This window comes from Notolepis coatsorum (genome assembly GCF_963971535.1).
Source record: "Notolepis coatsorum genome assembly, chromosome: 9".
Lineage (NCBI taxonomy): Eukaryota > Metazoa > Chordata > Actinopteri > Aulopiformes > Paralepididae > Notolepis > Notolepis coatsorum.
Genome location: NC_140173.1, coordinates 128,771,980 through 128,796,769, shown reverse-complemented (window position 1 = coordinate 128,796,769; position 24,790 = coordinate 128,771,980). Strand labels below are relative to the sequence as shown.

Here is a 24,790-nt window from a genome sequence, read left to right as displayed (position 1 = left end):
TGTCGAAGGCCTTTTGTAGGTCCAGCATGACCATGCCGCAGTTTTTGCCCGCGTCCACCTCTTGTTTGATGTGGTCGTTTAAATAGAGAAGGCATGTGTCAGTAGAATGGGATGTTCTGAAGCCGGATTGGAATTCGTAGATTAGATTTTTTTTCCGCAAGGTACTTTTCGACCTGTTCGTATACTATTTTTTCCATGACTTTCGAGATGGAGGTAAGGATAGAAACAGGGCGGTAGTTGCCTGGGTCTAATTTGTTGCTCTTTTTGTGCAGGGGTGTTACTCTCGCAATTTTGAAGTCCTTGGGGACGTGTCCCTGTTTTATGGGGAGGTTTATTATGTGTGTGATGACTGGGGTGATGGCGGCTGCTGAGTCTCTGAGGAATTTGGAGGGGATGTTGTCATGGCCAGTGGCCTTGTTCGGTTGGAGGGCGCTCAGTTTTTTGAGTACCTCAATTGTTGTTACCATTTCCAGTTTGAAGTCGTCTTTGTGGACCCCTAGGTTCTTGTAGTATGCTACTATGTGTTCTACCCCATAATGCCCTGAGTGGGACGGTAGTTTGTTTACCAGTGTTGTGGCTATGTTTGTGAAGAAAATGTTTAATCCGGGCGGCTAAGTGGCGCATTGGGCAAGGCGCTCGCCACTAACGCAGGAGATGCTGGGTTCGAGCCAGCTCTCTGCGTTGCTTCCGGCTTGGCTGGTCGTTCATACTAATACAATTGGCAGTATTAGGGGGTGGGAAAGCCGGTGGGTGGGGATCGGACGTTGTGGACAGCGACTCCTACAGGTCAGTTGGTGCGCCTGTACAGCAGAATCAGGAAGTATCGGGGGCAGCGTGAGCCTCCCACGCGTTACTCCTCGCCACTGAGAGATGCGACGGCTGCCTCCTCGTGTACCGGAGGGGACACGTGATGCAAGGCTTCGTCCACATTGCAGCCGACCAGTGGGAGGCATGGTCTAGCAACGTTCGAGACAGGGGAGGGAAGAATTGGATAATACGAAATTGGGATGGGAGAAAAATAGAAAATGGGGAGAAAAAAGTAGATACAAAAAAAGTTATTGGCTACATCCAGCTTGTCTGTGATGAGTGTGTTGTCCGTCTTTATGTTTATGTTTGAGAATCTGGTTTTAAGTTTTTTACTGCAGCCTAGTTGATTATTGAGTAATTTCCAAAGTTCACATGGTTTGTTTTTGTTTTCCTCAGTTTTGTCATTGATGAAATTCTTTTTTGCAGTTTTGATCATGGAGTTTACATCATTTCTTAGTCTGTTTCTTTCCAGTTTGAGTTCAGTCACGTGGGCTTGGAGTTCACTGCTTGTGCTTTTGTTAAGCTTTGACTGACTTTTACGAAACTCAAAGCATTTTTTGTCTCTGGTTTTCATAGCGGTCAGTATTTCAGTGTGCATCCACGGCTCAGTGCGATTTTTTACCCTGGTGGTTCTTAGGGGGGCCATGTTGTTTAGTATTGTTGAACATTTGGTTTTGAAACCAAGCCATGTTTCTTCAACCAGTGTACCATTGAGCTCATCTGACCAGTCCAGGCTCTCCAGTTCAAGGTTAAAGGCCTCGCTAGAGTAGGTTTTGAGGTCTCTAGATGTGACTGTTTTGTGACAGCCGGCCTTTTGTTTTAGCTTTTTGCGGGTACAGAATATCATATAATGATCACTTAACCCGCATGCTATAACCCCTTTATTGGAGATCTTGGACTTGTCAGAGGTCAGGATGAGGTCAATGGTAGTCTGAGTTGATTCACATACACGTGTGGGTTGAGCTGGCTGAGGCCGTGCAGATCACAAAACCTATTGAAGGATTTGAAGACGTGCATCTTTTTGTTGCATATCCGTGTTCCAATCCTATGCACCGCGGAATGATTCGTGACATACAAACAGGGGGCAAACATAGGCCAATGAAATAGGATCTTCCCGCCGAGTTCAACGGCGCCACCCGTGAGTCTCTATGACAAACGGTTCATGAGATATGGAAGGGGGCGTGGCTTGTGCATCGGGCGTGGCTGTGTATGTGTGTTACTCCCAGTGGAAGTGTATGAGGCTCATTTATGTGCCTGTATTTTTTAAACCATGGTTTGTCCACCTTCATAATAAAAAAAAAAAAAAAAAAAACACCAACAATGCAAAAACACTCACATGAAATGACCTGCTGCAGGATGCTCTCCATGGTCCTGATTGCAGAGAAAATAGTGTGGATGGGGCCTTTTCATGATGTCAGCATTTTCCATAAGTTTCCAGTGCACACAGAAGTGTATGTGCCTAGGGCATCCACACTAAGTATGGCTACGTTTACATCTTAAACTTGTGATGCTGATACAGCCGGTGGTAACAGCGCCACCTATTGGCCAAATGGCACCACCCATTGTCATGGTTACTAAAACATCATATTCATCATATCAATTGGGTTGCAATAGCACAAAGCGTTCAGGAGATATGACCGTTTTTGTAATATAAGACCTGCCCACAGTATTTGAAGGCCAGCTACAGCAAAACAATGGAATAGCAAAAGTCTGATTCCTTTTTCCAGCTTGGTCCAGAGATGCTCTGTAACTAATTTGGTGATAATTGTTCAATTTGTAGGATAAAAAAAATAAAGAATTTGGACAAAATTTCAAAAGGCAGAAAATCGATCTAAATGTAAATGGTTTATATGGATATATTACATTTTTGGGGGGTTTGAGTAGTGGTTGAGATTTCCAACCAGGTTTGGGAACTGTAGCTGTTAACAGTTTCAGAGAACCAGATATGTTTAGGGTGGAATAATAATAATAATCAGAACAAATATAATAACAATAATAATACAATATATCTATATCTTTAACTTATCAATATACTTTATTGTAGAAAACAACCATTTCAGACTTCAATTAAAGACAAACACAAAATGGGCTTTGTCAAAAATATAAATAAAGTCCTTTCATTCTTAGAAAACCCCATATAGTGTCACATAGAAAAGCAATGGGCATCATACCCACGGATGATGGAACTCTTCCAAAAACACCTGGAATTATTTATTTATTTAGCTCCACAACAAACAAGCCCTCAATGACGTCACATAAGCATTTTGGTACCATTCTTATATAAAAGATGATATTGCTGATGAGTTTCTGTGCAGCATAATGGGAGTACCGTAGGGTCTGTCCTACCTGTGTGTGTGTGTGTGTGTGTGTGTGTGTGTGTGTGTGTGTGTGTGTGTGTGTGTGTGTGTGTGTGTGTGTAGGTGTGTGTGTGTGTGTGTGTGTGTATGTGTGTCTGTGCGTGTGCGCGTGTGTGTGTGTGTGTGTGTATGTGTGTCTGTGTGTGCGTGTGTGTGCACATACACATTATACAGGTCCATCGTGCCCCTAGGCCGAATTTCCCAAGGGGATCAATAAAGGAAGGAATATCTTATCTTATGCAGATCAGGCACTGTGCTTACGGCCCCTCCTTCCTTAACGGGCCCCCAACCAATCTGAATAATTCTTTTGAAAGATCGATTAAGATTTTTTTTATAAAATGTAAAAAAAAAAAAAAGAAATGCTGAATTAGTAGAGGAATTATTTAATCAAGGCCCTCTTAGTTCTTTAACTGGTTGTAGGGAGGTTGGTCAGCCAATCAAAGGGCCCCTCGAAACGTTAATCATCATGTCAAACATAGCTTCAACAGACCAATCAGAGAGCCCCTCAGAATGTCATAATCCTCCTCTCTGAACTTTCTAATCATGTCAAACGTAGTTTCAACCAACCAATCAGAGGGCCCCTCGGAATTTCTAATCATTCTTTGGGTGCAAAATGTTGTCAGTAAATGGATGCAACTGAAGTGAATATTTAGAGTCAGAGTGGCTACAGCTTTGAGGCAGAGCAAATATGCAACATGTACCGGTAACAATGTATTACACAGATGTAGACTCAGACGATCATTAATCCAAGTATTAATTCACTTGAGAATCTTCACAACGTTTGGTAACAAACCATTAATGTAGTAGAGCCATAGACACATATCTGGCCTGAGGTCAGTTTTAGTGTTTCCCCCGCAATTGGTTAAGCTTAGAATTGAAGGCAGGAAACTGGTCTCAGGTCACCACCACTCAAGGGGAACTCCACCTCAGAGCCAGAGTTCATACAGAGTTCAAAGACAGGACACGCAGAGGGATGAACAAAGTGTGAGGCTTCTCCAAAGACATCCATCCAACAACCTTAAGAACACACACTTCTTACACCGCCCGGAGTGCAGGCGACCTGTGCCTCTCTGGGCTCAGAGCACAGCAGCGCAGGGGAAAGGAGTGACTGAAGGAGGGAGTGAGGAGGAGACTGTGTGGGAAGGGGTGCCATTTAGATCCCATACATAGAATGTGTCTTTGGCAGAAGTGTTCTTTGGTCCCGGGGCTTCACAAGGAAGAGGAGGAGGAAAAGGAGGAGGAGGAGGAGGAGGGGTCCGTGGAAGGGTGAGCACTTTCTCCTTTCATCATTCGGACTCCTTCAGGTTGCAACGTCGCCGGAACTCCTGGCCTCTTTCATGGATCCATTTGTTCGATACTGAGAGTGAAGAAAAAACAAGATAATAATTTCAAATTCAGTCTGGCGTTTTGGCTACATCTAGCGGGCACAATGTAGTAGTGCAGCATCCATGTATTATAAACCCAAAGCTAGGTCTGCCTGACACCGGGTTATAAAAATGCCTACAGCATTCTATCAGATGATTAAGATGTGTGTCAGTGAACAGTAAAAGCAGCTTGGGCTATAAAGGTGTTACTAAGGACAAGGCTTAAGGCAGCTTTACAACAGCCACTTTAAAAGACATTTATTGGGATCCTGCGACACATCTTTATGGGGAACCAAACAGCCAGGGACTCACCCCACTTGTTGCCCACTAGCACTGGGCAGGCAGCATGTCGTGTGCTGTAGTCTCCCTCCCCACTAGGAAACAGATTGTACCAGAACACTGCTGTGCCCTGGAATACACACACACAACACAACAGACACTGAAGGTTAGTGGGGGCCATAAACTTAATCTATCGTGAAAAAAGCTTGGGCCGCACACCTTTTGGTCTCAAACCCACATCGTAAAGACACTTAAGTTTAATGGTGTGGATACTTGGCAATGAGAAAATATATGAGTTGTGACATGTTTATGTCTTAAAGGTCCCCTCCACTAAAAAAAAACGTGTTTTACAGTTAACTCCTCTTAGACAGGATGACTATTGGTGCAGAACTTGTCACCAGAGTGCCCTTTTCACATTCTTCCACTGGAGGGGGGTGGAACTTCTCTGTACTTCCTCACAATCTGAGTGTGAAGCAACTATGCAACTATCCTGGTTGCTATAGGGAGGTGTAGTGGTTTCGTCATTTTCGTTTTTTCCTGTTCCACCCTCTGTGGAATGCAATGTATTTCCCCATTGACCATTTCTAAATCGGCTCGTTTTAGATAAATAAAGCATTAACATTGGCATGGTGTACCATTTCTGTGCGTATTCATCCACAATCTATAGCTCAACATGAAAATATTCGCAATTAATCGTAAAGGTAGCAAAATAACAACGTTTATGTTTTCGTTCGCTGGGAAACTACACTGCTATTTTGGCGCTGCTGACTGACGTCACCACAGCGTAGCCTCCTCACAGACTAGTCACAGATTTCCCTTACATTCCATAAGCTTAACAATTCGTACAATGGGAAAATAACTGACCCTGAATCTGTGGCTAGTATCTGTTTCACCCAACACTAGTGCTCCGTGATCATAGCCATTTATCTCTAAAGCTAACCACTATTTGTAAAAGCCACAACCACGTTACCATATTTGTATTTATAATCTAAATCGTATAACGTTATTTCGCTGCATATTAAATCACTGTAAATACTAATGTAAATCATTGTGTCGTTGTACATATTGTGTATAGTTTATAACGTTAGTAGCTACTAGCTAGCTAGCTTGCTAGTCGGCAATCCCGAAACTCCTAACATGCCCCGATTTAAACTTGAAAGAAACTTGAAACTTGAACTTGAACTTTAAAATGGTTCTCTCCTCTTTGTATACCTTTGTCCTCACAAACTAAGTATTCTGCCAGGGAACTTATGGACACGACAGTAGTAGTAGTTATAAGGTGTTTGAGCTTGTAACGTTAACGTTAGTTAGCTGGTAGCCCCTTTCGTGACTGTGATGCACCGAGTGCATCACAGTCACGAAAGGGGCTACTATCGTATCAACGGGAGCATGTCTATATTCCCCGGGTCCTATGTTCCCCGGTAGCGATAGATAGTCAGACCACCAGCCCTGATTCCAAACTCTAACCTTAACCAACTTCGAAAGAGGGCCTAAGCTTAACCAGTTCAAAACAAGGCGGACATTAATAATTAATAAAATAATAAAGAAATATATATATTTTCAATCAATCAATCAATCAATCAATCAATCGGGGAACATAGGACCCGGGGAACATAGGGATGACCCTGTATCAACATGCCGTGGCATGTAGCTAGTTAGCTTGCTAGCCGGCATGATGCGTGCAGTTGAGTGCTTTGCCCCACAGGTCTGAGAAGAGGACCTGCACATTTGACTCGTTCCCGAAACTCCTCTACATGCCCCGATTTAAAATGGTTCACGACAGTAGACATAATGCTACGTAATAGCATTTAGCGGGGTAACGTTAACGTTAGCTACTGTAGCTAGCTTGGTACTATGACTCGTGACGGGCATAAGGCGACAGCCTAACAGACCAATAGCGCTGTGTACTGAACAACAGGCTGCCTAGTGGTAATTGTAGTTCTTTTTTTACGACAAATTTAAAACCTTATAACTACCTTTGTTTCAACCAAAAATGCTTAAACAATCATGTTAGTGGTAGAAGGGAACTCATTTTGTGCAAAAATGGAAAGCTTGCCAATGTTCATGCGGCAGAATTGTTACAATAGCCGATAATCCATTTTCCCAATGATAAATCCCTATACGGGTGGAACAACCAGTGACGTCAGACTACACCTCCCTATTGCCCAGCTGGCCACACTGTCATCCAGGAAATGCTAACTGCTAACGTGAAACTCATATAAATAAGTTGATACATCTAGTGATCTATGCAAGAGACATTTCTTTCAGCAAATCTCTTAGTTGCAACAAGAATGTGTAGCTAAGAAGTGTTGTGTTTGGGTGAAACTATCATTTAAAATCATTTAGGTGGAAAAAGAGAAAGTTAACCGGCCAAGGGGATCAATAAAGGAATATCTTATCTTATCTTAGGCTTCATAGATCCTTGCATTCTCAATGAGGGCAAATGTGTAGAGATGCTGCTACAGTAAGTAGTATATTGAAAATCCTTGGAAAAACCATACTAAACTAATTCTTATTCAATATACAAAATACTAGGTACCTTTTTAGGCCATACAGCAGCCCCCACATCAGGGAAGACTGTGGCTCCACCTGCTGCTACATCAGTCATCTGGAGAGAGAGAGAGAGAGAGAGAGAGAGAGAGAGAGAGAGAGAGAGAGAGAGAGAGAGAGAGAGAGAGAGAGAGAGAGAGAGAGAGAGAGAGAGAGAGAGAGAGAGAGAGAGAGAGAGAGAATCCTCTGTTTAGCATTGGAGGCAGTCCTGACAAATAAATTAGATATGATGTTATGCAGTTTGAGGACACTGAATTGACTATGCTGGTTCACTACAATCTAATTCCATAGGACTCACATAGAAAAGCCATGTGGCTATGCGGTTCCCAGTCCCCAGCTCTTTAAATGCATCCGGTTCATCTTTCTGCAGGGAGGCAATACAACAGGTCAACATGACGCTCTATAATCAATACAAGTCCTTTAAATACAGTAACAACAATAATACACAAGACATCACAGGACAGTACTTCAACAATAATAATTACAATAACGACAAGACAATTAGAAATAATAAATACAGGATTTAAAATAAAGAATAACAATGTGTGTGACTGATAAGTGTCTTACCCTTCCAAAGTCGAAATGAGGCTCATATTGACCTCCAACTCCGTAATTTGCGACCTAAATGGGGTAATAATAATGACTTAATAATGACTTGGATTTATATAGCGCTCTTCATGACACCCAGAGCGCTTCACAGAGTCCATTATTCGTTCATACACAGTCATACCGGTGGTGGTAAGCTACAATTGCAGCCAGAGCTGCCCAGAGGCATTAAATACACTACAATACTCAATTATAGAGTACATTTAGGTTTACCAAATGAACAAATCTGTACAGTCCTCAGTACATACACACACACACACACACACACACACACACACACACACATATTTGAAATAAGTTGCACTATAATAATCAAAATAAAAAACAACAACAGAATTAATAATAAAAAAAAACATTTTACCTGCAGCTCTTCCGCAGTGTCCATCTCCAGTCCCGTCAGATCTCCAATCCTCTGGTTGATAGTCCCAATCATAGGATGCTCATATTCAGTCAGCCAGGCGCTGGGAGAGAGCAGCAGGGAGGCCAAAAGAGACTGGTCAGAGCAGTATGAATACACTGGGTAGAGAGACGGCCGAGAAGAAGACTGGTCAGAGCAGTATGAATACACTGAGTAGAGAGCAGCAGGGAGGCCAAAAGAGACTGGTCAGAGCAGTATGAATACACTGAGTAGAGAGCAGCAGGGAGGCCAAAAGAGACTGGTCAGAGCAGTATGAATACACGGAGTAGAGAGCAGCAGGGAGGCCAAAAGAGACTGGTCAGAGCAGTATGAATACACGGAGTAGAGAGCAGCAGGGAGGCCAAAAGAGACTGGTCAGAGCTGTATGAATACACGGAGTAGAGAGCAGCAGGGAGGCCAAAAGAGACGGCCAAGAGGTAAACTGGTCAATGCAGTATGAATACTTGCCCACAGGGGGGCAATAACGTTCTGCACAGATAGAAAATCATGCTGGAAAATCATACTGGAAAATCATGCTGAAAAGCTCAGAGGTAAAATGCCTTCATGCGTCTAGGAATCAGATTATGTAAAGTAGCAGAGGCTCAGAGAGAAGAACAGGAAGCCCTTTTAAAAGAGGACAGACTTGTAGGAAACAGCCCAGGAATCAGAACCTCCAATCAGCTCAGGGCAGGTCACCATCTGAAGTACTGTGTTACTAGTACTGTACTTGTTTTGGATTTCTCGTACACTCTGCCTTGATAAGTACACACTTGAGTCTATTAGGGGGTCTGGCCGAGGGCTCAAGCGGGCAGGGGCCCACGAAGAATGTGTTTTCATGGGTTAAACCCTCCTCACACTTACCACCTTTCATAAAGCTCTCATTCACTGCCATAGTGGCACACTGTCCAACAAGGCGGGTCTCATGCAATGAGCTCATAGCCGGCCACGGCAAAGAACTCTTTCATGTCAGCTATTAAAGCACAATAATAGCCCTCCACTCCGGTTTTACCGACCGCATCACGTTTCTGGGGCTATTTTTTCAGAGTCTAGGACTACAAATAAAACAACAAGTGTCCAAATAAAATGTGTCAAACCACACGCAATGAAATGGAAGCTCGTTTCAGAGCCATCAATGAAGTCGCCGTACAGCGTGTGAAACGAGAGGCACAGGAAACAAAAACGTGGCTGAAGCAAGGTTCCTTTTTTACTACTAGAGGATTAACTCCAAGCATCTGCTCATATCCACTTTTTACTGGCTGCATTCCTGACTTTTAAGACATCTCCCAGCCAATGAGAAAACCTCTATTACACATTACCTCATATAAGTTATTCTGATCAATTCAAAAGAGTGTGTATATGCCGGTATATTTGTGCGTGTATGTGTGTGTGTGTGCGTGTGTGTGTGGTGTGTGTGTGTGTGTGTGTGTGTGTGTGTGTGTGTGTGTGTGTGTGTATATGTGTGTATATGCGTGTATATGTGTGTATATGTGTGTGTCTGTGTGTGTGAGTATTGAGTCATAGGATTTATTAGTTTCTAGTGGGGAGTGGTGACAATGAATTATATATTGGAGAGGATTAAGAGCTAAATGTGGGCCAATATTTCTTCGCTCACATTTTCTCCCAGGCACGTTAATAGTTCTCGGAAACGGTCCCTGAAGTCAGTTTAAAGAAAGTTCAATCTCTTTTGACTTAAGCTATCGCTTGGTTGTGTGTATGCACACGACACATGCAAGCAGGCACGTACACAAACTCAAACGCAGACAGACTAACACATCACACACTTACAACCCCTTCATATATAGGCCTACACACACACACACACACACACACACACACACACACACACACACACACACACACACACACACACACACACACACACACACACACACACACACACACACACACACACACACACACACACACACACACACACACACACACACACACACACACACACAAAACCGCACACATAATAAGCAGGAAGACAAAAACCCAACACACGTGGGGGCTTGGGTGTGGCACTATGTATAGAGTGAGATCCAAGGTCATTTAAGTTCAACATAAGATGAACAAACTCCCAGGAAAGTTAGACATGGATTTGACTTAGTAATACATTTTCCACAAGGGGGAATCACCCCCCCCCCCCCCCCCCCCCCTATATTTTCTTCTAACTTCCACTAGAGGGCTCTTTCTGTCGTTAAAGCCAATGAAAAGCCCAAATCCACTATAGCCTTCTAAATAAATAGATGTATAAAATAAAAAGATAATAAAAAAAATAAAAAGAGTTTCAATCCAAATGTCAGTCACTTGGTTTGAATTGGAGCATGGTTAATTCCGTCCCCCAATCATCTCCCCCATGGGAAAACAATAGACAGTGTGTGTCTATGTCTGTGTGTGTGTGTGTGTGTGTGTGTGTGTGTGTGTGTGTGTGTGTGTGTGTGTGTGTGTGTGGGCCTGTGTACAGTTAATGCTAGGTGTTTGTCTGTTCACACCAGGGTGTCCGTGTCCAGGCCTACTGTATGTGGGAGAAGAATCCTAGTCAGTCCTGCTTATATGGAACATGGAAGCACAGAAGCAGCCACAAACAGCTCATCCATCTGATATGAGCCACACTAACACACAGTACAGCCACAAACAGCTCATCCATCTGATATGAGCCACACTAACACACAGTACAGCCACAAACAGCTCATCCATCTGATATGAGCCACACTAACACACAGTACAGCCACAAACAGCTCATCCATCTGATATGAGCCACACTAACACACAGTACAGCCACAAACAGCTCATACATCTGATATGAGCCACACACTAACACACAGTGCGGCCAGGGTTTTGGTGGGTAAATGGATGAATGCGTAGATGGTGTGGTGTAGGGGGGACGCCGTTGTTTACCCCCCCCCTGTGACCTTTGACCCCTTACCTCTTGGAGACTCTGTACATGGCCGTGGTGAGTTTCCCAGTTAGGGGATCACGCACTGTGGGGCGCCTTAGCTACAGATCCCCGCAACACAAGGAACGGAGAGAGAGAGAGGGAGAGAGAGAGAAAGAGAAAAAAACGGAAGAAATACAAGAAGCATAAAAGTGGGACAGTGAAAGGAGAGGAGGGGAAGTAACAGCGAGAGAGGAAGACACAGACAAAGAGAGAAAGGCAGATCCAGGAGCACTCATTCAAGGGTACTACGACTATGCTTGCACCTCATGGTACCAAAGCACCTCAAAGGCGCTAAAAACAAAATTACAAACATCACAAAACAAACTGGTCAGACTACTGCTTGACCTTACTCCTAAAACCCACCTCACCCCTGCCCACTTTGACATCCTAGGATGGCTTAGAGTAGACGACAGAGTACAGCAACTTGCAATGGGCCTGGTCTACAAGATGCACTACACCACTAAGGTACCCATGTACATGTCAAAATACTTCCCAAAGGTCAGTGAATACCACGACCACAACACCAGAGGGAGCTCCACAAATCATGTTAAACCCAGATTCGGCTCAAACAAGGGACTAAACACGTTTTGCAATTATGCCACATCAATGTGGAACGCCCTACCCACAGGTGTAAAGGAATGTGAATCACTACCCACTTTCAAAACCACTCTCAAGGAGCACCTACGGGAGACTGCAATTCTAAACTGGCCCCTGTAAATGTCCAAACCCAACCCCCTCCTACCCCTCCAATTACATCATCAAGTTCGCAGACGATACCACAGTTGTGGGTCTCATAACAAACAACAATGAGTCTGCCTACAGGAGGGAGGTGGAGGACCTTATAGCCTGGTGTGACAATAACAACCTGGCTCTCAATATAAAGAAAACAAGAGAGATCATAGTGGATTTTAGAAGATCAAGGCCTGACCACTCCCCTCTGCTCATCAACAACGAGGTAGTGGAGAGGGTCACTGAGTTCAAGTTCCTGGGTCTCAGTGTGAGTGAGACCCTGTCTTGGAGCACCAACACCGCCTCAGTGATCGGGAAAGCCCAGCAACGCCTATACTATCTAAGGAAGCTGAAGCAGGCTGGCCTGCCACGAAATCTCCTTGTCAACTTTTACCATTGTGCGCTTGAGAGTGTGCTGACTTACGGTGTGTCTGTGTGGTTCTCCAGCTGCACAAAGGCAGAGCAAGAGGCTCTACAGAGGGTGGTGAAGGCGGCAGGCAGGATCGTCGGGACTCCTCTACCAAACATCACCTCCGTCTTCACCTCCTGCTGCCTCCACCGCTCCAAATGTATCATCAAGGACCAGTCGCACCCAGCACATCACCTCTTCCAACTCCTTCCCTCAGGAAGGAGATACCGGTCCATACATGCCAAGAGTACAAGATTTAAGAACAGCTTTTTCCCCCAAGCAGTTAGACTGTTAAATACTCATTGACTGTCCCCTCACGTGCACCATGCACTTACCACTGCACTTGATAATCTCTGATTACCACCCATTATGCACTTTATTATTTAAAATATTCTGTTATGTACAGTGTTATATGTGTTATGTGTTCATGTATGTATATATGTACTACGGTCTGTGGGAGCTCCCCTGAAATTTCGTTGTATACTGTGCAATGACAATTAAAAGTCTATTCTATATTCTATTCTCCAATGTACAGTCCCCCCCCCCCCCCCACCCAACCACCTCCAATGTACAGTTTCCCACCCCACCTATGAATATCTGTGATTCTGCTTTGATCGTAACTCTGTCAAAAGGGATATTTGTGTGTCATATGTTAATGATATCCTATTAGTTATGACTCTGTGTCTCTGCTCAGGAGCCTTGCAGCCTATAAGCACCAGGAAGGAAGGAGAGACGGACGGAGGAGGAAACGGAGGCGGAAATGGAGGCATAGACCAGGATCGGGTGAGAGAGGAGGAACGGGAGGGAGGTGAGATAAAAAGAGGAGAGGAAGTTACGGGTGTGTGTACACTGACTCCACTCACTCTCTCTCTCTCTCTCTCTCTCTCTCTCTCTCTCTCTCTCTCTCTCTCTCTCTCTCTCTCTCTCTCTCTCTCTCTCTCTCTCTCTCTCTCTCTCTCTCACCTCTCTCTCTCTCTCTCTCTCCTCACCTCTCTCGCCCTCCCCCCATGGAGGCTCCTGGCTGTGCCTTACCTCTTGCTGATCCTATATGGGGCGGTCTCCAGCACACCAGTGATGGGGTTGGAGATGGTGGCTCTGCGCAGCTGTGGAGCCATCAATACATTTTGAACTCTCTCTCACTCACACAAGTACACACACACACACACACAGAGAGAGACACACGCACCTGTGGCTTTGGTATGTGCGTGCCTGTGTCTTTGTGTGTGTGTGTGGGTGGCAGCATAATCTCTCGGCCCCTTACTGTACTGCTGTGACACCCTCCTCACTACCCTTTAATACATGACATTTTTGTTCATCTTAAACCTGCACTATGGAAGATTGGCACCTAGTGGCCATTATGGATTTCGCTGCACTGGTTGTACCCAGTTGAGCTCGTATGGAGAATTTCACTGTGTTTCATGCAACGCTGTTGGGAGAGTTTTCTCTTGTTCATACTAACGCCACCCAACTCTGTGATTTAGCTTACAGAAGAAGTGATATTCTTTACATGAAAAAGTTCCACAGTGCAGGTTTACATCTTGAACCAAACAGATCAAAGTCATAAATTAGTGAATGATCTGAGGGAATGATCTGAAATGGTCTGAAACAGAAGTGAAATGTGCTCATACGTATTTCACTTACCCTGGGCTTGGCCAGCTCCTTGACTTTCTGCATCTCACTGTCAGAGATGACGTCATGGTAACGGACAATATAGGGCCGGTCCCACTCGTCTTCCTGTTTGGCAGGTTTCAGCAGGAACGTGGGGTTACGGTTGTTGTCGAAGTAGCGGCAGAACAGCCGGCTCCTTCTGCGGTCGGTCTGAAGTGATCAAGGGTGATAAATGAGATGAATTTAACCTACTGTCCGTAGGATTCCTCCATCAGCGATGCCAACAGAAATAACACACCTAGGACTTCAGACAAAAGGTCTAGAGACATTGACAACATGTCCTTCACGACAATGTGAAAATTCAGCACCCACAGGACAGCACCCGCAGGACAGCACACACAGTACAGCACCGTGGCAGCGCTGGGACCAGGATTAAGTGAACGAATCTCCAGTAGTTGTTTACTTACGCATTGATGACCTAACCCTCTTACATAAAATTCCTGTGTGCACCTCGAACGGTTTTGATGGTAGCTTAAGACCATTGGGTCTCATTCCCGAACGGATTTACGACCAAAAATTTCCTCTTAGGCAGATTTCTGCCCATTTAAGACATAGGGCTGGTAGCGCGATTCCCCACATTTTCCTGAGATCGGATTTGAGCGTGGCTGAGAGCAGATTTAAGAGTGCTGAGGAGCACACTTATGATTGATTGACTAATTGAATATTTTATTAACTTGACAGACTGTATTCTCATAGTGATTCCTTCATGTCAACGCTACAGGGCTCCTTGGAATTAATGACTTAAAACACATTCCGTGCCAGCAGGGGGTGCCAGAAATAGGCGATTGAGTGCCAACGCTGTAGTCAATGGAGGGCGATCATATTTGCGAATGCATAAACTATATCTTAAATTATAGTTATAAGTCGCTTATCAATGACTTGTTTGCAGTCAACATTGTCGAAACGGATTGTTTTTTAATCGGTTCATTTCCGTTTTATACCATTTTGAAAAACGCTAGTTTTTTTAAACTTTCAGAAAAAAAAGCGCTTTACTGTAATACACAAAACACGTTGTAATTTTTCGGCCTATTTATGAATCGTTTTTCAAATAAACGCTAGATTATCGATAGTATATGTGTACTTATGCACGCTATAGAAGCGGGCTGAAAAATCGATTCTCTTATTTCCTGATCAGCACACACACACTCACAGCCACACACACATATGGAAAACAGCTCTGATTATCCCAAGACTGGTAAAATAGATTCCTTACCTCAGATCAGATGTTCTCCAAAAAGATTATTCCAATTCCTGATCGCCATTCCAAATATCAATCGTGTTTATTGATCCAACGCTGGGTGGTCGAAACACATATTCCACGCTGTTCTGCGGCTCGGCAATGAGTGCGCTTGGCTCGGATTACATGCCTGACAAGTAAAATGTGGAATCCGGACTCTATTTTTCCCATCCATTTCATTCAGTCCAATCCAATGGGGTGCAATACCATCCAGAGAGACGATAGGGGGTGGTAATTTATGGAAATCGATAATAAAAAAAATTACGATTAAATAACGAGATTTCTCATTTTTGGAACTCAACGCATGGCACTCAAAGTGTTAATCATAATTAAAATAAATATGACACTATTTGTACGATAAGAAATTACGCATTTGATGTCGGAAAAATAAATAATATGGATTCATCTGATCACAGGGCAGCTGGATTAACCATATCTGAACCAGCTATTTTGGACAAATGTATAATTACTTTAATTACTCAGATATTCAAACACAATTATGCAATTATTGTGAAATGATTGAAAATAATAATTATTTAATGCATTCTGTGGAATTTGGATTTCTTATTTGTTACATATCTGTTTTAATGATTAATTATATACATTTGAAAGAATGCAGGTCAACATGCAATATATCCCATTGATTGGTATACAATGGGACAGACCTTTGTTTGATATAGCTATAAACCTGCATTCCTTTGAATATATCATTAATCAATTCAACTTATATTGAAATACACTATATAGCCTATACACACCAACACTGAAATGACAGTGGATAAATAAATAAATAAGAACTAAAGCTAATCGTGTGGAAATAGACTGCATTAATATTCCATAAGGCTTGTGTGCGCCAGTATAGCCTACGTGTCTAATGAATGAACAGTATATAGGCTTATATTATTCTAATGACTTGTTTCATTAGGATTTAGTAGATACTATATATATGCTCTGCCCTACGTACAGTATAAGTACAGACTGTACTTATACTGTACGTAGGGCAGAGCATATATATAGTATCTACTAAATCCTAATGAAACAAGTCATTAATGGAATAATAAACCTATACTGCGTTCATTCATTACGCGCGTAGGCTATACAGTATACTGCGCGCGCGCGCGTGTGTGTGTGTGTGCGTGTTGAGGACTCAGTGTGAACTTGTCATTGATTCTGTCTCAGTCGGTTCCAAGATAAGTCTTCCAAGAGAACTCTTTGGAAAATATTGGGGAATGAGACCCATTGACCATTATTCACACAGCGGCCATTTTGCTCTTATGTCATGCTCGGGATGGGATTCCTTTCCACCCTGTTGCATCATTCTCGTTGCTAGGCAACACAACATTTGACATGAGGATGACATCGACATATGGAGAGATGCAGTTAAATGTTGAGACACATATTCACCTTGGAGTGCTCCAAAAAATAAAAAAAAAACATTGAAAACAACTGAAGAGAGAAAGACAGGCAAATTCAACGAAGCATCCAACGTGAAGCAGCCAAACTCACTCATCAGTTTTTCTCCTCTCCCTTTCTTTACACTGCCTCTTTTTTGTATATAATTCTATGGCCTTTTCCTCACCATTTTGATGCCTTCCCCTCGACACAGCATCTCGTACTTCCTCCTCTCTGGGATGGGTTCCCTGAAGGCCTTCTTCTTCTTCTTGGGCTTCTCACTCGTCTTTTTCTTCCCGCCCTCCTTCTCTTTCTCCGCCGCGGCCTTCTGCTGCTTCTCCATCTGGAACTCGAAGTACTTCAGGTTGCCATTGGCCCGTTGGTGCTCTGGGTCTGGAAGAAAGGACAGCCACGGAGAAAGTCAAGCACAAAATACCTATATGTATTATATATCGCTGCTGGCGGGACAAAACCTCCTAACTCCATATATTTTTTTTTATCAACTCAGTAGATCATCCTCCATGTGTGTGTGGTTTTACAAAGTCTACACAATGGGAAAGCATTAAACCAATCATCTGTCTAAACCTCGTAACTCTATTCGCCCTCAAATCTGTGTTCGTTTTTTTCATCTGCTGAAAAGTTGGGTTTTTGGAGTTATGAGGTTTTGTCCCTCCAGCAGCGATATATTGGTTATTTTTTAGACAGATTATAAACAAATGTACATCATCTGTCAAGAATGCTAAATCAAGCTATTATGTAGATTTAATCACAAGTTCATACTCAGACCCAACAACATTTTGGAAAGCAGTACTGTAACTGAGGGGTACAATTCCCTGACTGTATTGTTAAGTATGGTATTATTAAACCACTACCTCTTGTACTTTAACTTCTGGCCATCCAGTACATGATATAAATATGATGAACACTTTCCCACCTGATGAAACGAAGTCCACACAAATGTACAAATCGAATATTTAATATAGCAAAAGGTATATACAACGTTCACTTGTTTACACTTATGATTTGAAATGCACTTGTATGGCAAATGAGTATTCGTAGGTAAATCAACATTGAATGTCCAATCTCTGGTTACGCAGGGAGTAAGTATACAACCCGGTTCTCTAGGAAACTATAGCGATGGTACTTAAATGATTATAGCTGGATACACTAAGGGGGGGGGGGGGTCCCGCTGGTTGTAAGACAGTAGGAGGGGGGGGTTAGAGAAGCCGCTGGCGGTATCCCATCTGGCCGACGATTTCTTGGGAGAATCCAAAGTCTTGAACACGGTGCCCACAGAACCTTGGTCCGCAGACGAATACAGCTGGACCCTCTGGTGGACGGTAGCTGCCGGTCCACAACGGAGAGACGTGAGGCGACCTCACTGGTGTAGAGCGCCGTCTCACCTGGAGTCCTCTCCGGGGGGTAGTTCCAACACTCCGCAGTGTTGGCCGTTATCCATGGAATAATCAAAGCACCCAAAGCATAATCCAAGCCATGGAAGGCTCGCCGTCGTCCGGGTAGAGTAATCCAATGTACAGGTCCAGTCGCCCTGGCCCGGAGCTCCTCGGATGCAAGCACCACTAGTGGTCTGCCCAGCCTGGTTAAGACTCCAGATAACGTCAGGAACGATGGGGGTACTGATAACTTTATAACTCTAACCGAACGATGCACCATACATAAATAGACTATTATTAGCTTAATAGAAATACGTCCAACTCGACGGTATAGTGCCAAACTATGACAATTCAACTATTAATCCACACGATATCTCAATGCCTATTCTGAGGCCAAGTAGGCCTTACTACACCACACGTGCGTCGTGGGTGAGGCTTCGCGTCTGTTACTCGGTTGGAGGGTAAAGAACTGGACTAAAAGAAAGTTCTACTTTACTTGCGCCATATATATATGCGCTGTGAACAAATAGTACCATTCGTATTCCGCCAGACGTATTCCTACGCGGAACCGGGCTTGCCACGACATGTTGGGCGGCACGATTGAACTTGAACCTAGGGGTATGGCTGCTGGCGCCAGGTTCTCGTCCAATGGTAGAATGAAACTATTATGGGCTGTTTAGTAGACTAAAGGGATATTCAGTGCATATTGTACAAGGAATATACAGGGGATATCAAACGATATACAAATACTATTTAAATATATATATATAAATAAACATATATATTCGGTTTAATCTGATCCTTCACAACAAGTACATTCTAGTAAAACCAAGGCTACCATTTCCATGGCTACAGAGGTCAAATATAATGACTGCTTGATAACTGAAGGCCTTCAACAGCCATTTTTCCCAAGCTGGACATTTGTTTAACCCTTTCACTACCACACTACAGAAGGTTAACCCTTTACTATCACACTACAGACGGTTAACCCATGGCCTGCGGCGTTGTCGGGGAGGGCAACGATTCTGGATGTTCGGGCGGATGGACATGGTGGTGGTTGGATGGGGGGGGGGGGGGGGGGGGGGGGGGGGGGCGCGTGTAGCATTGTGGGTGGTCTGGGATGGCACTTTGACCTTTGGAACGCTTTGGGGTGCTGTGGGGGTTGTGGTGGGTTCTTCATGTGGGGGGTCCCTGGGGTGTCGGTGGGTTGGGGGAGTTCAGTGGTGGGGACTGACCGGGGTCCGTCGGGGCGCATGCGGGAGGCTGGTGTTCGGCTCTGGGGGAGGTCTGGGGGGGGGGGGGGGGTTGGAGCCTATGGCTTCGGCTGGGCCTTTCCCGGACCTTTCCTGGAGTTGGGTGCTGGTCTCTTGCATGTGCTTTATTTTATGCCTATTATTTTGTCTGCACGTTTACGTTGCACTACTTTCATACCTATAATTATATCTGCAATTTATGCATTGTTTTTTATTCTGTCAATTGTGTGCTGATTTTATGCCTATGTTTATGTTATACTAATTGCTGTGGGGCACTCTGGACTGCGGTCCATATATAAATAGGGTGACCTCAATTGTCCTTTCGAGAATAAATAAAGGTTTGAATGAATGTATGATAACGGCAGCAATAATATAATTATTTTCAACAAAAACCTCTAAAACAAACGGATTAGTACACGCAATGTAATGTGAAATGGGCAGGGTATGAGATAAAAGCATATTGATGAATATTTGTTTGTGTATTGTGACTTCATTCTTTTTACTATTATTCTTTTTATATAGTGTATATCATTTTGTAACATTGTAATAATTTATTTCCAGGTCCTAATTCTTTTAATTCGTTTGTGTGTCAGCTCAGGATTTACAATATGTAACTGTTCACCAAAGAGCTGTATGATGATGATGTAGTATTTCATCTGTGGTGGTGGCCATGGTCTTCCAGCCTTGTGGTCTGGACTGACTCCAGATGTCTTGTTTTGAACCATCTGGTCGTCTTTAGTAGTAAATCACAGTAGCTGATCCTGATGCAGCAGCTGCTATTCTGACTTTTAATAATGGACATAGTACTGTAGATGCTTTCCATTAACCTCCTTTACAAGATCACTGTGTCCAGAGGTTTTAGCATTTTTTATTTTTTTTTTATATATATTTTTTTCTCTCACTTTTTTCTGTATTTTTTCTCCCATCTCAATTTAGTCGTTATGCCAATTCCCTTCCTGGTCGTTGCGCGCATTGCCCCACTGTCGGCCTAGGGAGGGTGTAGAACTACCACATGCCTCCTCCGATACATGTGGAGTCAGCCAGCCGCTTCTTTTCACCTGACAGCGAGGACTCTCACTGGGGGAACGTAACACGTGCAGAGGTTCACGCTATTTCCCCCCGATCCCCTCCCCTGCTGAACAGGCGCCCCGACCAACCAGTAGGAACCGCAGGTTACAACGACCAGGACACACACATACCCCGCCGGCTTCCCACCCGCTAACACTGCCAATTGTGTTAGTGGGGACGACTGACCAAGCCGGAGGTAGGTACCGCTGACAGCTGGATTCCATCCCAGAGTCTCTGCGGTGGTAGGCGAGTGCTTAGTCCACTCCGCTATTTTGCGCTTTTTGCATTATTTTAATTGAATAGATACATTGGAAGAGAGAGAGAGAGAGAGAGAGAGAGAGAGAGAGAGAGAGAGAGAGAGAGAGAGAGAGAGAGAGAGAGAGAGAGAGAGAGAGAGAGAGAAACTGTTAAATTGGGATTTAAGCTGATGTTATTCTGAGAACAGCAGACATAGTCATGAGGACGCTCCAAGTTTAAAGGGGAATGGAACTAGAGGAACAGCTACTGTCTCAGCAAGCTCTCCAACAGGAAATTTACTTGGGCTTTATTTTTTTATTATTATTTTATTTTTTCTCCCATCCCAATTTCGCTGTTTCCAATTCTCCCCTCCCCTGTCTTGAACGCTGCTCGCATATGCCCCCCACAGGTTGGTCATAGGGAGGATAGAAGCCTTGCATCACGTGTCCCCTCCGGTACACGAGGAGGCAGCCTGTCACATCTTTTCACCTGCCAGTGCGGACTCTCATTGGCGAGGTGTAACGTGTGGGAGGCTCACACTACCCCCGCTATTTCCTGTCTCTGCTGTGCAGGCGTCCCCCGACCTGTAGGAGTCGCTGTCCACAACGTTACCACCCATCGACTTCCACCCGCTGACTCTGCCAATTGAGCCAGTATGACGGCCGGCCCAAGCCGGAGGCAACGCCGACAGCCGGATTTGAACCCGGTGTCTCTTGCGTTGGTGACGAGTGCAATGTCCGCTGCGCCACCCAGCCGCACCCTACATGGGCTGATTCTGAAAAGATTGTATAGTCGTAATTTAGGCATGTTGCCACCAAAAAAAGAAAAGGCAGCCTCTATGTCAGGGATAATCAACAACAGTAGCATTGATTGAATGGACATTTTATTAACAGATTGCAGAATGGGTACAATACAGTACGGCTCAATACACACAATTGTTAAGGGGATGCAGACCAGAGAAAGACTTTCTTCTTGTTTACATCAGGGTCCCCCATTTTCAATTCATAATGAATTGTAAGTAAGGGTGCAATTAGTACCGTGCAATCCATTCTTTGTGGATCTAGCCCCTAGGTGTGTGTTAGGTTCTAAGGCACAACTTGGAGACGAAGAGCCTTAAAACTCAAACTTACAACTTGATTATCCCGCTTGTGTCATGGTCATTTGCCAACCATATAAAATAAAATACGCAAAATACTTTTTAACTTTTTACACAATGATTTTGATGAAACTGCCCCATGAACACTGAAAAAGGCCATGCAAATTAGTTCATGGATCCCACCTCTTCAGATTCCTCCAGGTTCGTACAGTAGTTATAGTAAAACTAATACCCCTCCCTTTCCCGATTTGCCTGGTGAGTCACCCATGGAATCTCTGTTTTCCTTTGAGCCTTTGAAAAAGGGGCACAGTATCGTTTATTTATGATTTCTTGTGTAAGTTACAAAGGCCATCACTGGAGATTCTTGGGTCTGCGAAGGAAAGGGATTTGTCGCAGCCTTGTCGAGAGGCCCTGGAAGGGGTTAACACAGCCTCAACCTGTGTTCCTCGAGGCCTCCTTCAATTTAAGGTGCTGCATCGCCTGCATTTCTCAAAAGTCCAACTCTCTAAAAAAAAGTATGTAGATCCTTGTCTTTCACCGGCATCTCTCTAGCACACTCATTCTGTCAATGTCCTAAATAATTTGTCCACTTACTGGAGTTCTATCTTCAAAACACTGTGAGATGTTTTCAAAATAGTAGTAATTCAGCCAGATCCTATAATCGCTATTTTGGCATAGTAGCAAATTGTGACTCACAAAGTGAGTCAATTTATGGATTACATTATAGCTAAACTTAACCCCCAACTTCTGCTTATGTTTATGTTTTTGTAGCCCATCGCAAGGAAATAAGCCTTGGGCCTTTACTTAATTGGAATTTTATAATTTCCTTTACATCCTGCAATGTACCAGCTGAGCTGAGCACAAATCAACGTATGAGGCACTGTGTGGGTTTTATTTGAGTGGATATAGGGGAGGGGTTACTACTATTGCTGGCCACACATCAGGCTCTGCCAAGATATCTGGATAAATTCACAGTATAATAAGTTACAATATAGCTATATATCCTACTACTATAATTGGAGAGCGGTCAGTGTGTCTGTCTGTCTGTCTGTCTGTCTGTCTGTCTGTCTGTCTGTCTGTCTGTCTGTCTGTCTGTCTGTCTGTCTGTCTGTCTGTCTGTCTGTCTGTCTGTCTGTCTGTCTGTCTGTCTGTCTGTCTGTCTGTCTGTCTGTCTGTCTGTCTGTCCAGCGTGTTACGAGAGTAAGCCACTAGGTGGCATGTGGCACTCAGGAGTAAACAGGATGGGTGGGACAGACGTCCTGTAGCACTGAAATAAACAGGAAGGGACAGACTTTTCTGTTAGAGGCAGAGCTATTTATTACCAGAAGAGTTCTGGAGTGTCAGTGGCTGGCTTACTGTATTACATCTGTAACTGCAGTGGTGATGTCATAATAGATCGCCCTGTGTGGGCGGTCCTTCGGCCTTGTGATGTCATAATAGACCGCCACTAGTGTATAAATAGGGAGCGCCCTTAAGGTCAGTCCTTTCACTCCTCACCATCTTCAGACAAGCCACATCGACACCAAGCTCCATAACAGTCCTCTCATATTGCATGCAGTCAATAAGGTACGTTTGGGACCGTACTGCGCTTGTAGTTAAGTTCAGTGGGTTAACAACCACCCTTGTAACGACCGATAAATTGTATGTATGTTGTTATGGTTTGATCCGTGATTGATTGTATTTCATGTATGTTTTCACAGTTTTACGGTTCGGAATAAAGATGTTCTCTTCGAACGGAAATAAAGCCAATCAGTAAACATCAAAGACGAGTTGCTTCATCATTGCAAGAGGGACAGTTACAGTAAAACGTATTTGCACCACGATGACCGTGCAATTCTAGACCATTGAACATCCACAACCTTCCGGAACATTCTAGAACCTCGAACAGCCACAACCTTCCGGAACCTTCTAGAACATCGAACATCCACAACCTTCTAGAACATCCACAACCTTCCGGAACATTCTAGAACATCGAACATCCTGGCATTACAGCAAGATGTCGGCTAGTGGCAGCCAGTCCAATACGGTGGTGGAGGAAGAGAACCCATCCGTGGCAGAGGGCCGAGCACGCAGGCGGACGGCCGCGGCTCAAGAACTGCAGGATGCGCGAAGGACAAAGATTGAACGGAAGTTCTCTAAGTGCCATGAGGCATGGAAGGCGGCGATGCGGAAGGCCGATGCAGAGCTGAGCGTCACGGGCGCATGTGCCCCAGCGAGCATACTCGACGCCGCGCGCCATGTAACTGCAGTTGGCGGCGCCAACAAGAAGCTGGTGGCGGCCTTTGAGGAGTGGAAGTGCGTGGAAGTGCCGGAAGACCCCATACGGCACACCATCGACCGCTGTAGCCAGCAGACAGCGGACATCTCAAGGAAGCTGTTCGCGGCAACAGAGCCCGTACAGGGCGAGCTGGGAGACGCAGACCTGCTCGAGAGCGTGTCGGTAACCTCAGGAAAGACAGGCACCAGCTCGCGCCACAGGAACTCCGCAGGGAAGTGGTTCGAGGCACCAGCGCCCATACCGGGCGAGCTGGAAGCAGAAATGGCAGCGGCATTTCATAATGACCGTTGCTCTTTAGCTTGATGCCCTTCTTCAGTTCCGACATGAACCGTAGATCCTCTTGCGATATAGGGTTGGCCTCTGCCGCTCTTTCCGAGAAGTCGGCCTCCAGTCTCTTTAGTACGTCTGTCGGTAGCACGACTTCTTTGATCTGGGTCCTATTGACATAGTGCACTTCCCTGGTGAGCCCTGCCGAGGCCGGTAACCCTGGCCTCACTTGCTTTACCAGGACGTGGTGACTGAGTCCGATGGTATCTCCATAGTGGAGCCCCGGGGTTCCATATCCCACCACGCTCCAGCCTAAATCTGTTTGCACTGCAAACGGCTGGTGGTCCTCGATTGCTCCGCCAAGTATCAAGGCGTATCCTTGAATGACCATCTGCTGACAGGCCCAGAGTTGACCAACGCCTTGGTGGGAGTGCTGTGTCGCTTTCGACGAGGGCCCGTGG

General features: G+C 44.5%; 1 protein-coding gene across 1 annotated transcript in view; it reads right to left on the bottom strand.

Moving 5' to 3' along the window:
- Positions 1–2,823: 2,823 nt before the first annotated feature.
- p4ha1b (prolyl 4-hydroxylase, alpha polypeptide I b) overlaps positions 2,824–24,790 on the bottom strand; it is a 55,493-nt gene continuing 33,526 nt past the window's right edge. The window contains exons 7-15 of the mRNA XM_084322090.1: positions 16,924–17,129; positions 14,081–14,257; positions 13,472–13,542; positions 8,325–8,424; positions 7,925–7,978; positions 7,656–7,721; positions 7,347–7,415; positions 4,841–4,937; positions 2,824–4,521 (exon numbers count right to left, since the gene is read on the bottom strand). Of these exons, the coding sequence (XP_084178216.1) occupies positions 4,451–4,521; positions 4,841–4,937; positions 7,347–7,415; positions 7,656–7,721; positions 7,925–7,978; positions 8,325–8,424; positions 13,472–13,542; positions 14,081–14,257; positions 16,924–17,129 (911 nt within the window). The 3' untranslated portion in view covers positions 2,824–4,450. The remainder of the gene's footprint in view (positions 4,522–4,840; positions 4,938–7,346; positions 7,416–7,655; positions 7,722–7,924; positions 7,979–8,324; positions 8,425–13,471; positions 13,543–14,080; positions 14,258–16,923; positions 17,130–24,790) is intronic.